The following is a 16686-nucleotide window of genomic DNA, read 5'->3' on the forward strand; positions in this document are numbered from 1 at the left end:
AGATATCAGATCAGAGTTTTGATCTTGTGGTAAGGACAAACTCTGTGTTTGCATCAGAGACTGTGGTAATAGTGAACTCTGTGTTTTGTATTAGAGACTGTTAATAGTAAACTGTGTTTTGTATTAGAGGCTGGTAATAGTAAACTGTGTTTTCTATTAGAGGCAGTTAATAGTAAACTGTGTTTTGTATTAGAGAATGTAAATAGTGAACTCTGGGTTTTGTATTAGAGGCTGGTAATAGTAAACTGGGTTTTATATTAGAGGCTGGTAATAGTAAACTGTGTTTTTATTAGAGAGTGTTAATAGTGAACTCTGGGTTTTGTATTAGAGGCTGGTAATAGTAAACTGTGTTTGTATTAGAGATCCTGTTAAAGTAATAGTGAACACTGTGTTTAGTGTTTCATTTCAGAAGAACCAGTGCAGTGTACCTGCTGCACGATAGGACTGGTCGTCAGTTGTGTTGAGATGACAGGAAACTAGCTCTGATTGGATTCATCCTCCACGTTGTCTATTCGATGGTTCTCCTGCTTTTTCCACAAAATATTCTACACAATTATAATTGGCCTAATGTTGTAAAAACTGTTCATACGTATTGTAATCATGAAATTTGCAAATCAAATCACAATCAGACTGCATCAGCTTACAGTTATAGATTGTATGTATATGAAGTGTTTCACAAGATTGCTACCATACATCAGTAGTTTGTGCAAATGGATGTTTTTTTTTCTTTTCAGATTTTGTTTTGATTTTTTTTTTTCCCCCATCCCCCAGGGGCTTCAAGTTACACGTAACCAAATACCAAGGTCAACATTTGGGAGGGTCTGGAAATAATGATCGTTTCACTTGTTTCTGTTTATTTAAAAAACATTGATGCATTGCTTCATTGCTAAATTTAAGAATGCAAAACAGACACATGAACAAATTATATGACACAGCCAATATATGACTAATTATATTACACAACCAGTATATAACTAATTATACTACATAGCCAATATATAACTAATTACATAACTAATGGTGCCACTGTCTGACTCCACCACACACAGATGCAAAACCTAAATAAGGTTTCATCAGACACTGGGGTGAGGAAGAATGTCTCCAATTAAAAACAAATTTATTAAGTGTGGTTTAGGTTTTGGAGTAAATTGAGATGCAGACATTTAGATAAAACAGTATCAATGGCCCAAAAAGGCCATTTACTCAATAAAAACAGTTCTTCCTCTGGTGAGACAACAGTGGAAACATAACTCAGTTTAAACATAACCCAGTACAATCTCCTGTGTCTCATCTTTAGTCAGAGACACACAAAACCTTCCCTCTAAAATCCAGTCCAAATACATTACACTTATATACAGATGCAGTAATCCCTGAGACTAAGTGTGAATACAGGATTTATTCCATGACCCACAATCTGTCAAACACTAATCCCATCACCCTCTCCCAACACTCCAACACTAATCCCATAACCCTCTCCCATCACTCCAACACTAATCCCATCACCCTCTCCCAACACTCCAACACTAAACCCACAACCTTCTCCCATCACTCCAACACTAAACCCACAACCTTCTCCCATCACTCCAACACTAATCCCATAACCCTCTCCCATCACTCCAGCACTAATCCCATAACCGTCTCCCATCACTCCAGCACTAATTCCATAACCCTCTCCCATCACTCCAGCACTAATCCCATCATCCTCTCCCATCACTCCAGCACTAATCCCATAACCCTCTCCCATCAGTCCAGAACTCATGTCATTTCCCTTTCCCCATGACAGTTTCTCTGCACAGGTGACAGAAAGTGTCCTCTAACACCCAATGAAAGAACGTGGATCATAACAGGGTTCAGAAACTCTTCCGTTTGAACCGTGGAGAAATTCACCAGTGTTTGACCAGATGTTCCAAAAACAGTGTCGTCATAACGAATGAGTCAGCAAAGACACCAACAAGACTACGACACCACACCCACATGTCAAGTGCACACTGCCTGTAGGGGAAAACAGAACAGCTCATTTTCAAGAGGAAGATTTCAACTTACCTCAAACAAAGTTTGAAATCAAAGTTTTTTTGGTGTGTTTGCTGATACCATTTCATATCATTTTCATAAAAGTTTAAAATGTCTCATTGGTTACAGAACTCACCGCTGTCAGAAAAGTCCACCACCTCAATCACATGGGTGGAATTACCCAAAATGCTTTGTGCTCTGACCGTGTAGTTTCCAACGTCTGTGAGCAGAGAACCTGGATTTTCCATTCTCTGATGAGCATTGAACCAGCTGACTACAGGTATGGGATACCCCACGACTGTACAGTTAAAACTGTCTCTGACCCTGATCCTGTTTGGACAGGTGACTTCTGGACCATCTGACAGAAAACGAGAGAGAGAAAAAGAAAGAGAGAGAACACAGGATAGGTTGATAGGTTAATACAGTGATAGATTTTTATGTTCTCTGATAAGATAAATTTGTAAATAGACTCACAGAGCACAGTCATGTTGAGGGGTTCTGACTGTTGTTTCAGGGATTCAGGCAAACCCAGCTTTAGTTCAGCTTCACATTTATACTGGACTCCGTGGTCATCTCTACTGGCTGTGATGGTATATCTGTCAGTCACTGTCACATTTTCATGAATGTTGCCTGTGACAGAGAACTCAGAGACATTGGATTCATTCAGCAATGTTTTTCCTCTGAACCATTTCACTGTGAGGTTCTGAACAGGAGCCACACTTTGGATCTCACACTCCAGCTGGTACTGATTCCCCTCAACCATTAGACCAGATCCACTCACAAAACGGAGAGATACACTGTCTGGAGGCTCTGAGAACACACACACACACACACACACACAAACACACAGACACACATTTATTATGGGAGAAGCTACGAGAACCAATAACATTGAGTTGGAAAACATGGAAGATTCTGTCAAACCGTAAAAATATCTTGTCACCTTGCCATTCCCTCCAAACTCACCTGTTTTATGAAAGCAAACAAACAACTACATAAAAGTAAAGACAGGAGAACTAGGATGAAGACAACAGACTCACTGTAAATAATGATACTGAGAGAAACCGCGCAATATTCTCCCAAATCTGACAACGTGAAGCACTGGATGGAGGGAGAGAGGTCCCAGGACGTCACAGTATCCACGCTCCAGGTTAGGCTCCTGCCCACAATGGCTGGCCTGTCTTGCTGTGGGTCCGTCCAGCCAAGGATTTCGGGGGAACTGGCCAGAGAGAAACAGGTGGCGGAGGCAGGGTCCCCGTACCTCACTGTCAGACTGGATGGTTTCAGAACCAGAGAACATGTGTCTGCAGTCACTGTGTGAATCACAACACAAACACAGATAGTTTTGGTTAGATGAGTGAGGATTAGGAACTGTGAACCATAAATAAACATATAGTTCTACACAATTAAACAAATACTTATAAAGAAATAAGTATATACTGTATTTTATACATATTTTCTTGGTAGTATGAATAATCTACTAATATTACACTAATAAATATATACTGCGTTCCTTAGATATTTTATAGAAAGTAGAAATATTATACTAATATCATACTACAAATATATACTGTTTTTTATAGATATTTTACAGAAAGTTTAAATATTATACAAATACTATACTAATAAATATATACTCAGCAGGTTTGATCTTTATTACTTGTCAGTGAGGTGTAGTTAAAGTAGTTTTGTGTCATTCTAGAAAGAGAGAGAGAGAGAGCGCGAGAGAGGGAGAGAGAGAGAGGGACAGAGAAAGATAAGTAACAGTAACTGTCTCTGGAGAGGAAGGGAGGATTTCCAAGGAAGGAAGAGAATTCTACCCAGGGCCTGGGAATAACCCACAAACCCCTGCCACTGTGTGTGCGCGCGCGTGTGTGTGTGCGTATGTGTGTGTGTGTGTGTGTATGTGTGTGTGTGTGTGTGTTTGTGTGTGTGTGTGTGTGTGTGTGTGTGTGCGCTTGTGTGTTAGTGGTAGTAGTAGTAGTAGTAATATTGGTAGTAGCCTTTCAGTAGTGAAAACAGTGAAAATCTCTTCTGGTCAAACCACATACAAACACACACACACACACACACACACACACACACACACTGCTCCGCACTGATAAGAGCTGATGAAAGTGTACTGCCACTTCCTCAGCAGCAGGTTTCTGAATGTTCACACAAGATACGCTTGACAGCCCGTGACCAACACTCTAAACAGAATAAAATAAACTAACTAAAATGACCACTTTACTGCCATGCTCAGAGTTCAGTCTGTAAAGTATTATTGAAACAAACTAACTAAAATCACCTCTCCATTACCGTAGATAAGGTTTAACGTGTAAAGGATTGTTAAATAAACAAACTAAAATGACGTCTTTACTGCAATAATCAGAGTTTAATCTGTAAGGTATTGTTAAAATAAATCAACTAAAATTACTTCTTCATTGCCATAGATAAGGTTTAACCTGTAAAGTACTGATAACGGCATTTGGTTTTCTATGTGTTGTGATAGAGGACCATATTGTTGTTGTAGAGCAGACTAGGTGGTGTGGAGTTCTATAGACGTGTTCTTACCCAGAGAAAGCGAAGAAAGGTACAGGCTGAGGCTGAGGAACCCAAACGAACACATCACACAACTGAGCACCTGGTCCACGAACCCAAACAAACACATCACACAACTGAGCACCTGGTCCACGAACCCAAACAAACACATCACACAACTGAGCACCTAGTCCATGACTGAGCCTGACTTCTCCCACAACACCTATAAATACCACCATACTTTATAACCCATTAAAAACCACTCCCCATCGCTCTCTCTCTCTCTCTCTCTCTCTCTCTCTCTCTCATGTTCTGCATTCAGACATGTGGGTGGGCATAGTTTGGGTGGTCCAGTAAAATGAGGAAGGAAGAGAGAAGTCAGTGTTTTGTTTTTATGCACACTTGCACACTGTATTGAAATGGGTGGGGCGGAGACATTGTTCTTCAGAATCTCCAGCATGTCATGATCACAAGCATGTTTGTTCTTCCTCCTAAAGAAAACCTCTCTTACAGAGATGCTGAGTGCTGGTTTTCCATGGGTGGACACCAGCACGCCTCACAGACAATATGTCATTTGTCTGAAATAAATATTTCAGTAAGAAAAGATAAGACAACTTGTGAAAATTTAGGTTTAAAACAGGTTGTGATCATATAGGTTTAAAACAAGTGATAATATGGGTTGAAGGCAGTTTGTGATAACCTAGGCTGAAGACAGGCTGTGATAATCTAGTCTGAAGACAGGCTGTGATAATCTAGGCTGAAGACAGGTTGTGATAATCTAGTCTGATGAGTGAAGAGCATAACTGTTGTAATGGATGAAGTATAAAATCAAAGAAGTGAGAACAGAGGAGGTTCAGCCTTTTGAGTAAACTGTTGTGCTGCTTCTGAGTGTTTCAGTTTTGTCTTTGGTAGACTCTGTGCTGTTTATTGAGTATTTAAGTTTTGTCTTTGGTAGACTCTGTGCTGTTTATTGAGTATTTAAGTTTTGTCTTTGGTAGACTCTGTGCTGTTTATTGAGTATTTAAGTTTTGTCTTTGGTAGACTCTGTGCTGTTTTAGAGTGTTTTAATTTTGTCTTTGATAAACTCTGTGCTGTTTATCGAGTAGGCTATTTTAGTTTTGTGTTTGGAAGATTCTGTGCAGTTGCATGAGTATTTGAGTTTTTTCTTTGATAGACTGTTCTGTGTTTGAGTAGTTGAGTTTTGTCTTTGATTCCACCTGGACAGCTGTGTGAGTTTGACTTTTACCCTGTGTTTTATGTGGCCATGCACTGGTTTCTTGTCGATGTGAGGGGAAGGTATGCGTGTGGTAGTGAACACATCCAGTATAGATACAGTCATTTACATGGGCTGCATTGTCCTCGCTTTTCTGAAGTGAATTTAGTGTCAAAGATTCCCTTTAAAAGGGCACAACTGTTACTACTGATTTTTTTTAAAACCCCACCAGGATTCAAGCTCTGTAGACTCGAACATATTCAGAATACAGTTAAATATGTATATGGAGACAGGAACACGTGTCTGCAGGTCAGAGATGGGAAGTAACAAAGTACAAATATGTTGTCACTGTACTTAAGTAGAGTTTTCAGGTATCTGTACTTTACTTGAGTATTTATTTATTTATTTTTCTCACAAATTTTTACTTTTACCCCCTACATTTTAACACAAATATCTGTACTTTCTACTCCTTACATTTTCAAAACAGGCTTGTTACTTTAGATTTAATGCATTTGAGGGGAATTATCAATTTTTTTTTTTTATTTTGTATCGTTGCGCGCTTCCCCAATGTCAAGATCGATTTCAGCCTAAATAGATGCGACAGTAACACATATAACACATATGATCCCTTGGCGCATCCACGACAGACGTAAAGGACAAAAGAATAAAAAGTCAAGACAAAAAACAAGACAAAAAAGTTAAGAAAGGGAGACTCGACTGTGGAGAATAGGCGTCTATTGGATGTGATGTCCCTGACAGGGGGAACTAGTAGCGACATGGATGAAAGTGAACAAGACAACACTGCCGACGGCGCAGATTCCCCATCCATGGCCTCATTTAAGAGGAATCTTTGTTGGTGTCACGCCCTGGTCCCTCTCTCTCTTCTCTGTCCCCTTTTCATTAGTTCCTCTCATTGACTCCCTCTAGTGTCAAGTCTGGGTTCTGTTTTCCCTGCTTCTCTTGTTTCCCCCTCTTTTGGTCAGTTTTTGATTCAGCCCTGTTTAGTTTTTTAGTTCAGCCATTGTTAACACCTGTTTTCAGTTAGTTTGTTAGTCTGTTCCCTTGTTCTGTTTGGTTTATATACTCCTAGTTTTCCCTGTTTCTTTGTTCTGGCATTGTTAGGAGTTTGTCCAGGTCAGGTTGGTTTGTTTGTCTGCCAGGTTCCTGAACCTGCATTCTGTAAGTCTTTTGTTATAAATAAATGAACACTGAATGCAGCCTCTTTTAACAAATGTGACAGTTGGTAGTCCTGTAGAGATGAGGGGATTTCTAACAAAAGCGTTTAAGGACCTAAAGTGTGTTCTTGTGTTGATCATAATGTTTTTAGTTCTGCTGCTAACATCGAAAACTGATTTGCACATTGGAGCGAAGTTAATTTACAGTATATAGGTTTTTTTTTTTACTTGAAGTTGGAATGGTTTAAATCTTCAAATTATATAAATATGACATGAGGTTCAGGTAGCATTGCACAGAAACAGCCAGTAGAAATGTCCTGCAAAGCAGGGCTGTAATTATAATATATATTGTAATTACAATATATATTCAGACACACTCAGAATGCCCCAAGAGGAAGGGTGGCAGCCTGGAGCCTGTGCCAAAAAAAAGTCCACCGTGAAAATATCCGAGACCGCAGCCCAACAGGAGGCTCTACACAGCCAATGCCAAAGAGTTGAGGCCACCAAATTATTAACGATCAACCCTCCACCCTAAAAGACATCTATGGGTTAATCCAGTTCCATCTTGCTGATCTACTCATTATTTTCTCCACGACATCCTCCCAGTGTTTCTCCATATATATTTCACAGGTTATTTAATTCTCTCCATATGGCACCCTTTATATAGATGATCTTCTTCTATCCCAAGGGTGTGTGCACTCCCTGCTTGAGTGCACTGGCTCCCCCACTGCACTGGTCCTGCAATTACACCCTCACACTACCACAAGTCCATCCTGTCACATTTAAACTGGTCTCCACTGCAGTTATGACACACACACACACACACACACACACACACACCTCTAATACTGTTATTGTTTTACATAGTTAGTTTCCTACTCAGCCCAAGCCACTCCATACACAAGTCTGGAAACAGCAGGAAAACAGGATATGACACATGAAATGATAAACACATTATACAATCTTTCATCTATCAACCATAAAAGTGTGTTCTAGATCATCCCTCACTGGCAGAAACAGAAAATGGAAGCATGAATAAATTAAACGAGAGAGATTTTTGTGCAGTTGCCATTCGCCACATCACTTTCCAAGTGGTGAAAATTGCAGAATATGTGTCCAGATGATTCTGTGATAACTCCATATGTCCCCACCTGGAGCCTGTGTGTGTTTTGAGCTCTGTGTGCTGACCAAACTTTAGCACGACTGAGACAGTTTGGGTTGGACACCTGGAGGCACAAATCCAGTATGATAGAAAAGGAATAATCCAGAAGCATTAAAAAGCAAAGGAACAAAGGAGGCACTGGAGAAGCATGTGACACAAAACTGAGAGGATTTATTTAAACTTTTACTAATATTCATTTGTTTACTTTTTCTCAAAAACTGTCCTTTAGATTGATCATTTCCTGTGATCATTTCCTGTTCACTGCCTTGGATTTACATGAACGATGGTTCCCCGTGAACTCAAACGGTAGAAACACGTATACTCAGGGTGACCCCAATTACTCAGGATATGGAGCTCAACCATCTTGTCAATCCTCTGCTCTGGAGAGTTCTGAGAGAGAGAGAGAGAGAGAGAAACAAAAAGAAAGTCAGTGGGTTTTAAAAGACAGCTCACTGATACATAAAGGGAAAACTTAGATTGCATTTCTTGAGTCACTGCAATTCATGTACATCTCCCCTGTCTGAACTGACTGCAGAGAATGTCATGTTAAACAATGTCAGTAATGAAAATGTTTGCCTTCATGTGTTTGTTTATATTCATGTTTATGACAAGGTCTATAGCTGTCACTCACCGACAGTTTGAATGTCTGAAGTGACTCGCCGTCCTGATCATAAGTGAACTTTCCTAGCAGAGTTCCTTTTTCTCTCTCACTGAACAAACCCTGCGATAACACAAACACAGCATTAGTGAATAACATCTCACTACTATAGAATACATCAAAATCTGTTGAAATGCTTCATTATGTAGCTATGTAAGATATCACACATAAATACTGACATAAACATTTAGGATGATGACTATGACAAAACTCTGACTAAAGACTCTGTTCATGTTTTACTGTCTTTACATGCTCACTCACATAAACAGCAAAATCCCATGGAGCACCGTTGATATGTCCAGTTGGAGACAGGACTTTTGGCAGATGTTCCAAAGACACGTCAGTGATGTGGATCAGGTAGGAGAGAGAGAGCCCCAAGAATCCCTCAGAACCAAGGAAAGCCCAGCATTTTCCAGGGTTTACCTCAGGCTGTGTGTCAACCAAACAGTGTATTTAAAATCTTTTGTCCGAAAGATGAAAGATTGTGAGGATATGTCTTTTTTCAAACGGACTGTCTGTGTTAGCTGCCTGACAGTGTTTGAGCTGAGCTGTAGATGATGTTTTACCTGTAAAACAGTACGAGGGCTCTCTGACATATGAAACAAAAGGACCCCAAACAGGCTAAAGTATGCTGCTCTGGTCTGATATGCCTCTGAATAACGTCTGTTTATCACGCTAGCACCTGTGTGTAAAAACACAAATACAGTGGTCCCTCGTTAATCGCGGGAGTTACGTTCTAAAAATAACCCGCAATAGGTGAAATCCGCGAAGTAGTCAGCTTTATTTTTTACAATTATTATAGATGTTTTAAGGCTGTAAAACTTCCTTTAGCATGTCCAGAAGTCCAACTTTTTGTGCGATGGTTAGCATCTTCCTCTGCCTTTTGGGTGCTACCGCAGGTGCCTTTGACGGTGCAGAACGTTTCGTCGACATTGTGGGGTTTGTTGGGGAGAAAACTTGCAAACATACAGTACAGCACTTCAGAGTCACACTGCTAGCGATCGAAGATTTATGTAAATTTGGCAAGCTGAACGCATTCTGTACTGTACAGGAGACACGGCACGGAGGAGATTGATTGACAATGGTCTACAGCCAATCAGGACGCAGAACACAGCGCGCTAATCAGGACGCAGAACACAATGCGCTGTAAAAAAAAAGCATGCAAAATTGCACTAAAAAAATCCGCGAAACTGCGAGGCCGCGTTTCCACTCAGGACTGATCACCCACTACTCTCTCTATACTCCTACTCTTATACCTCTATATTTATATTTCTACGGCTCTGTACATTCTATTTATGCACATGTACATAATATTTCCCCCTATATATCTCCCTATAGAACCCCTACATCTACCTTTATTGTTCTTTATTATATTACTGTTGTTATTTAACTGCTACTCTTGCGCTGGCCCCAAGCCCAAGAATTTCATTGCTGATAATGATGTCTACAATTGTTATCTAGTAAATGACAATAAAACTTGAAACTTTAAACTTGAGGTGAACCGCTTATAGCGAGGGACCACTGTACACACATATAAATCCCACATCTGACTTGTACCAAAGTCCATATTAACCACACACTCATTAGCACTGATTAAAACAGAAGAGCAATTGAACCTGCAGATTCCAGAGCGTAGTCTGCCATCCCGATCCCGTCAGCTCTGTGCAGACTCAGGCCTCTATGAACAATCTGCTCCATGTCCTAAAACACAAAAGCATTTCAAGAGCTATTTAAACAGAGAACAATTCAAAACTACCCACATTCATTCAAATACAAGACACTGCAACCATGGTTCACTGGTACAGTCCAACCAGTCACTGGAAAAAAACCCAAAATCATTCACACAAATACACCTTACACAGAGGCCTTGTGTGATACAACCTAAGTTTAAGTACATTGACACAGACTGCAAGCCATGGAAACAGAATGACTGAATAAGTATTTGAAATATGTAGACATCAAATGTAAACACTTTATGTTGAAGCACAAACATCAAATGTATACACTTAATTTTAAGGCACATTTTGAATACCGCACAGCGTAAGGTAGAAGCCGAGTGCTCACCTATATGATGACGGCTCCCGCTCCTTGTTGGAGAGTTTCTCCCACACTTCTCCAGGCATCAGTTTTCCTCTCTTTCCTATCCCGCCTAAGTCGCTCCAGTATTCTCTTTTCCAGACACTCCAGTTGCCTCTGCAGGTCTGGCCGCAACACCACATCCAGCGTTAGACTAGAGCTCATCTGTCAAGAGATATGGTTTAAAAAACGAATCCACCATAATGTCACTGATCTTGGTTTTAAAAAAATCACAAATTTGGCTCTGGAGTCTTTAAATGTACTGAATAAATGTGAAATACATAAATGTGTGTGTGTGTGTGTGCGTGTGGGTGTGTCAGAGTGTGGGGATGTGTGTGAATGTGTGTGTGTATAAGTGAGTCAGTATGTATGCAAGTTTGTGTGTGTATACACTACCTCAGCATGCTGCTTCTCCTGGGTGTCCATTCTCTGCTGAACCAGGTCAGAAATTGACTGGAGATTGGACATATGTTCTTTTACACCTGTAATCTGATTGTGCAGTCCAGGCATCTCCTGTTCCCACTGCCTGTGCACATTAGATTCCACACTTTAGGGAGAAAAATAGTCACATGATGCCACCAGTGTAAGCCACAAAGGTCAAAAAACTCAGTGAACAGTAAAATCAGCACATGCAATAACAAATATGATTTTAAACCATCAAAAAAAAAAAAAAAAAGTTACAGAGGGCAGATACTGAAAACCAAGACATAAAAGGTAAGAGGTACTGACTTCTTCATGCCCATCCTCAGACTGTCCATGTCATTTTTCAGCCTCTAGAGGGAGACAAAAAGGCAAATACATTACTGACCAAAACTCTGAATGTCTGATCTTTATCCACAATCGTTTTTTTCTTCATGTGTAAGGTTCTGTTGCTGCAGCAGCAGAATCAAAAATCTGCTCACATTACATTATAAAAATTACAAATAAATTAATAACAGACAATCAGCATTCAACCACATCAGTCATAACTCAAAATCTCTAAATGTCAGATTTATTACCTCAGTATCGAGTTTCTGTTTTTCTCTTTCTTGTTTTAGCTTAGTAATCTCTCTCTGACACAACACAGATAAACAAATATTTAAATTATTAAAATACAGATACAGTTGATCAGCTAAATAGTCACTCTCTTTTCCTCTCTCACTGTACATTTATCTGTCTCACCATTAATTTCTCCATGTCTTTGTTTCTCCTCTCAGACCATTTGGCTTCATGTTTATGAAGCTCAGCATAGATCTACTCCTTTAATGAAGCCATCACACTAGCATGAGGACTCAGGTCCTGTTAGACAGAAAGAAAGAAAGGGGCTAAGGTTGCTTATATAATGACTCAGCTGTCTGGTCGGGCAAGACAGTGGGGAACAGTTGTCTGGGAGGCTGAATCTTCATGCTGCCAAGATTTCCAGTCCTCTTCTGCAGAGATGAGGAGAGTGTTTGACTGCTCAAAACACAGGTGTGAGGCTGCTTGTGAGCTGCTGCACATGTGTCAGTGGTGCAGGTCTGTGTCTGATTATACTATTGACCTCAAGACTCTGGCCTCCTCCAGTGGGTGGAACACAGATGCTCTCTATGATACCTTCCTGAATGGCCTCTCTGCAGACATCAAGGATGAGCTAATCACCCAGGATCTGCCCGACACCAGTGTCGCTTTGGTGAACTTTGCTGATGCGCGGCTACAGCAGCGCCACTTAGGTACAGTTCTCGGGGGTCTTCTGAGAGCAGTTCCAGCCAGTCAGCCAGCCCTCCTGTGTCTTTCATCCCTGACCCATTCCCACACTTCTGAGCCCGAACCTATGCAAATCGATTGTGTCTGCCTGACCCCTACTGAGAGACAGAGAAGAATGATCACCTTTTCCTGCCTGTATTGTGGACAACCGGGTCACTTCGTTGCCACCGGCCCAGTAAAAGCTGGCGCTCACCAGAAGGACGAGTACCAGTGAGTGTTATTCCTGTTAACCTCTCTGCGACTCAACGCACTCTTCTCCTTGCCACTCTTGAATGGAAGGACCAACGACTCGAAGCCTCGGTGTTGATCGATTCTGGAGCCGAGGAGAACTTCATTGACTCCTGCTTGGCTGCCTAGTGGGGGTTGCCCACTTCTGCGGTTGAGTCACCATTGGTGGCCCACACATTGAATGGGCAGAGATTGGATAACGTCACCCATGTCAGCACTCCGGTGAGTCTCAGTCTTTCTGGCAAGCCTCATGAACAGTTAAACCTATATGTCATTGATCCCCTAAAGCTCCCATTGTCCATGGTAACCCCTGGCTAGCCAAACATAACCCACACATAGACTGGAGCAGCAGCAAAACTGTGGGTTAGAGCCCATTCTGTCTCTATCATTGCCTCCGTCATGCTCAAACTACTTTTCAGAACCTGAATCCCCAGAAGAGTTTCCAGATGTGTCAGTCGTTCCTTCCAGGTAAATGGACCTGAAGGCCACGTTCAGCAAGTCCAGGGCCACATCCTTACCCCCACATCACCCTCCAAGGGGGCGCCTCTACTCTCTGTCCCAGCCTGAAATGGAAGCCATGAATACGTATATCCAAGAGTCCCTGGCTGCAGGTATAATCCATCCTTCCTCTTCACCTGCAGGCGCAGGGTTCTTCTTCGTTGAGAGGAAAGACGGTTCCCTCCGTCCATGCATAGACTACCGGGGCCTCAACAATATAACCATTAAGAACTGCTACCCTCATGACTTCAGCCTTTGAACTGCTTCAAGGGGCATCTGTCTGTTACCAAGCTTGATCTCCACAATGCTTACCACCTGGTCTGAATCTGTGAGGGGGACGAATGGAAGACTGCCTTCAACAGCACCTCAGGCCATTACAAACACCTGGTCATGCCTTTTGGATTAACTAATGCACCTGTCGTTTTCCAGGCCCTGGTCAACGATGTTCTCAGGGATATGCTGAACCACTTTGTCTTCGTCTATCTGGACGACATTCTGATCTTTTCCAACTCCCTCACTGATCATGTTTCTCATGTCTGCAGGGTCCTCCAATCTCTACTGGACAATCAGCTCTTTGTAAAAGTAGAGAAATGTGAGTTTCATGAGGACACAGTCTTTTCCCTCGGATATGTTATCTCAGTCGGCACCACCCAGATGGATCAGCAAAAGATCAAGGTAGTGATAGACTGGCCTGCACCTACTAACTTTCGGGAACTACAGCGCTTCCTGGGTTTTACAATTTTTTACCACTGTTTCATCCGGAATTATAGCACATTGGCTGCTCCTCTCACTGCCTTAACCTCAACAGCTGTAAAATTCTCCTGGTCCCCTGCAGCAGAAGTAGCCTTCCAAGACCTGAAACAGCAACTTTACCTCAGCCCCCATCCTCATCCATCCTGATCCAGCCTGACCCCAACCTACAGTTCATCGTGGAGGTGGATGCTTCCAATATTGGCATTGGAGCAGTCCTCTCTCAACGTTCCCCCAATGACAGTATGATCCATCCTTGCACCTTCTACTCCCACTGCCTCACTCCTATGGAGCAAAATTATGATATTGGCAATAGGGAGTTGCTGGAAGTTAAATTGGCTCTGGAGGAATGGAGGCATTGGTTGGAGGGGGCCCGTGTGCCATTCTTGGTCTGGACTGATCACAAGAATCTGGAGTACATCCGTGTCGCCAAAAGACTCAACTCCTGTCAGGTTCCCTGGTCTTTCTTCTTCTCCAGATTTAACTTCACCATGTCTTACCGTCCTGGCTCTAAGAATCTCAAACCTGATGCTCTTTCCCAAAGATTCAGCTCTCCAGAGAATTCCCCAGAACCAGACACCATTCTTCCCTCTTCCTGTCTCGTGGGCGCTGCACAATTGGACATAGAGGCCACTGTGTGTGCTGCCCAATTGAATGAAGCAGGCTCCAGTCAGTGCCCTACTAACCGTGTTTTTGTTCCCAGCTCTGTCCATTCACAGGTCCTGCAATGGGGTATTTCGTCCCAACTGTCTTGTCATCCTTGAACCAGACAGACACAGACGTTCACTGGCCGATGGTTCTGGTGGCCCTCCATGGGAGAAGACGTCTGCCACTTCGTCGCAGCCTGCTCGGTCTGTGCTCAGAATAAGACTTCCAACCAACCTCCTGCCAGCCTGTTAAAACCTCTGCCCATTCCAAGAAACCCTGGTCCCATATCTCCCTGCACTTTGTAACTGGTCTGCCTCCATCAGAGGGTAACACCGCCATTCTCAAAGTTGTTGACCACTTTTCCAAGTCAGGACATTTCATCCCTCTACCCAAACTTCCCTCTGCCAAAGAAACTGCTGGTCTCATGGTACAACAAGTGCTCAGGATACATGGCCTGTCTGTCGATGTGGTGTCAGACAGAGGCTCACAGTTCACATAAAATTTCTGGAAAACCTTCTGTAAACCTCTTGGGGAATCTGTCAGTTTGTCGTCAGGTTTTCACCCACAGACCAATGGCCAGACCATGCGGGCTAACCAACAACTTGAGACGGTGTTACAGTACATGGTTTCCCAGAATCCTGCCTCCTGGAGCCAACAGTTACCCTGGGTGGAGTATGCCATCAACTCCCACACGTCCTCATCCTCTTGCCGGAGTGTTCCCTTGGCTACCAGGCTCCACTGTTCCTGGACCAGGAATAGGAGGTCGGCGTGCCCTCTGCTGAGGCCTTCATCTACTGCTGCCATCGGACATGGAGGCGCACACACTCAGCCCTCCTCCATGCTGCTGCTAGGATGAAGCACCAGGCTGATAGACATTATTCCAAGGCTCCTCTTTATCGTTGGGGACAGTGTGTGTGGCTCTCCACCCAAGACCTTCCCCTCAGAGTAGATTCCCACAAGTTGGCTCCTCGGTTCATCGGACACTTGCCCATCCTCAAAGTCATCAGCCCTGCTGCAGCCCGTCTCAAGCTTCCTACCACCCTTTACTGTATTCACCCCACTTTTCATGTTTCATGAGTCAAGCCATTCATCCGGAGCCCCTATGTGTCCTGTCCCCAAACACAACCCTCCCCCAGCTCATTGATGGGTCAGAGGCATACATGGTATGCCAGTTTCTGGAGGTCCATCGCAGAGGCCGTGGGCTCCAGTACCTCATTGACTGGGAGGGCTACGGTCCTGAGGAAAGGTGCTGGGTCCTGGCCCGGCACATCTTGGACCCCATGCTTATCAGAGACTTCCACCGCTGACATCCAGGTCCATCTGTCACGACACCTGGATGCATCCGTTGGGGGGTGCTTCTCTTTTTGGTTTGCCCCATGGATTTCTGGCTGTGACCATGATCACGAAAAAGAATAATAATAATAATAATAATAATAATAATAATAATAATAATAATAATAATAATCCGTAGGAAAACAATAGGGCCTTGCACCTTCGGTGCATGCGCTCTCTGGTGGACACCAGAGGCACAGCACCTTCGGGCCTTAATCACTACTTCCTGTGCCTAGGAGAATTCTGAAATCAGAGATGAAAAAAGTCAAGGCACTTTCCCAAGAGCTGCCTTCACAAGAACTTCAACATTTATTGACTAAATAAAATCACAAAAGACCAGCTGCATCAGCCTTGAAATCAGGATGCGTAGATTACGTTGGTTTGGGCATTTGCTAAGAATGCTCAAGAAAGGATCCATAAAGTGGCACTCAGATAGACACCAGCAGGGACGAGTGAGAGAGGCCACCCCAAAACTACCTGTCAGAGAACGGTGATGACTGAACAAGGGCACATCAGTCCCCCATGGTTCAAAACAGGAGCCAACTACTGACTAAAATGTCAGATCACCTGAGACCAAAAGGACCAACTAACCACCCAACATTACTTTAAAACAGGTAAGTATTCATACCAACATAGCGTCTTGTGTCTAATGGACACAACTTACCATCTCAAGGTATTAAAAACAACCACA

General features: G+C 42.7%; 1 protein-coding gene across 1 annotated transcript; it reads right to left on the reverse strand.

The window, feature by feature from the left end:
• Window positions 1-1002: 1002 nt before the first annotated feature.
• Window positions 1003-4675, reverse strand: LOC115825363 (hemicentin-1-like). Its single transcript, XM_030789185.1, has 5 exons — window positions 4567-4675; window positions 3051-3323; window positions 2485-2820; window positions 2147-2368; window positions 1003-1992 (listed from the first exon to the last, which is right to left on the reverse strand). Exons 1-5 carry the CDS (start codon window positions 4661-4663, stop codon window positions 1922-1924), a joined length of 999 nt encoding a protein of 332 aa, XP_030645045.1. The 5' UTR covers window positions 4664-4675; the 3' UTR covers window positions 1003-1921.
• Window positions 4676-16686: the final 12011 nt, after the last annotated feature.

Source organism: Chanos chanos, chromosome 12 (assembly GCF_902362185.1).
Source record: "Chanos chanos chromosome 12, fChaCha1.1, whole genome shotgun sequence".
NCBI classification, from domain to species: domain Eukaryota; kingdom Metazoa; phylum Chordata; class Actinopteri; order Gonorynchiformes; family Chanidae; genus Chanos; species Chanos chanos.

Excerpts from the sequence above, each read along its gene's own strand:
- LOC115825363 (XM_030789185.1), bottom strand. The coding sequence starts at position 4,663 with ATGTGTTTGTTTGGGTTCGTGGACCAGGTGCTCAGTTGTGTGATGTGT. Across the intron at positions 3,324-4,566 it reads CCTTTCTTCGCTTTCTCTGG|TGACTGCAGACACATGTTCT; the intron begins GTAAGAACACGT and ends TGATTCACACAG. Across the intron at positions 1,993-2,146 it reads GGTGGACTTTTCTGACAGCG|GCAGTGTGCACTTGACATGT; the intron begins GTGAGTTCTGTA and ends TTTCCCCTACAG.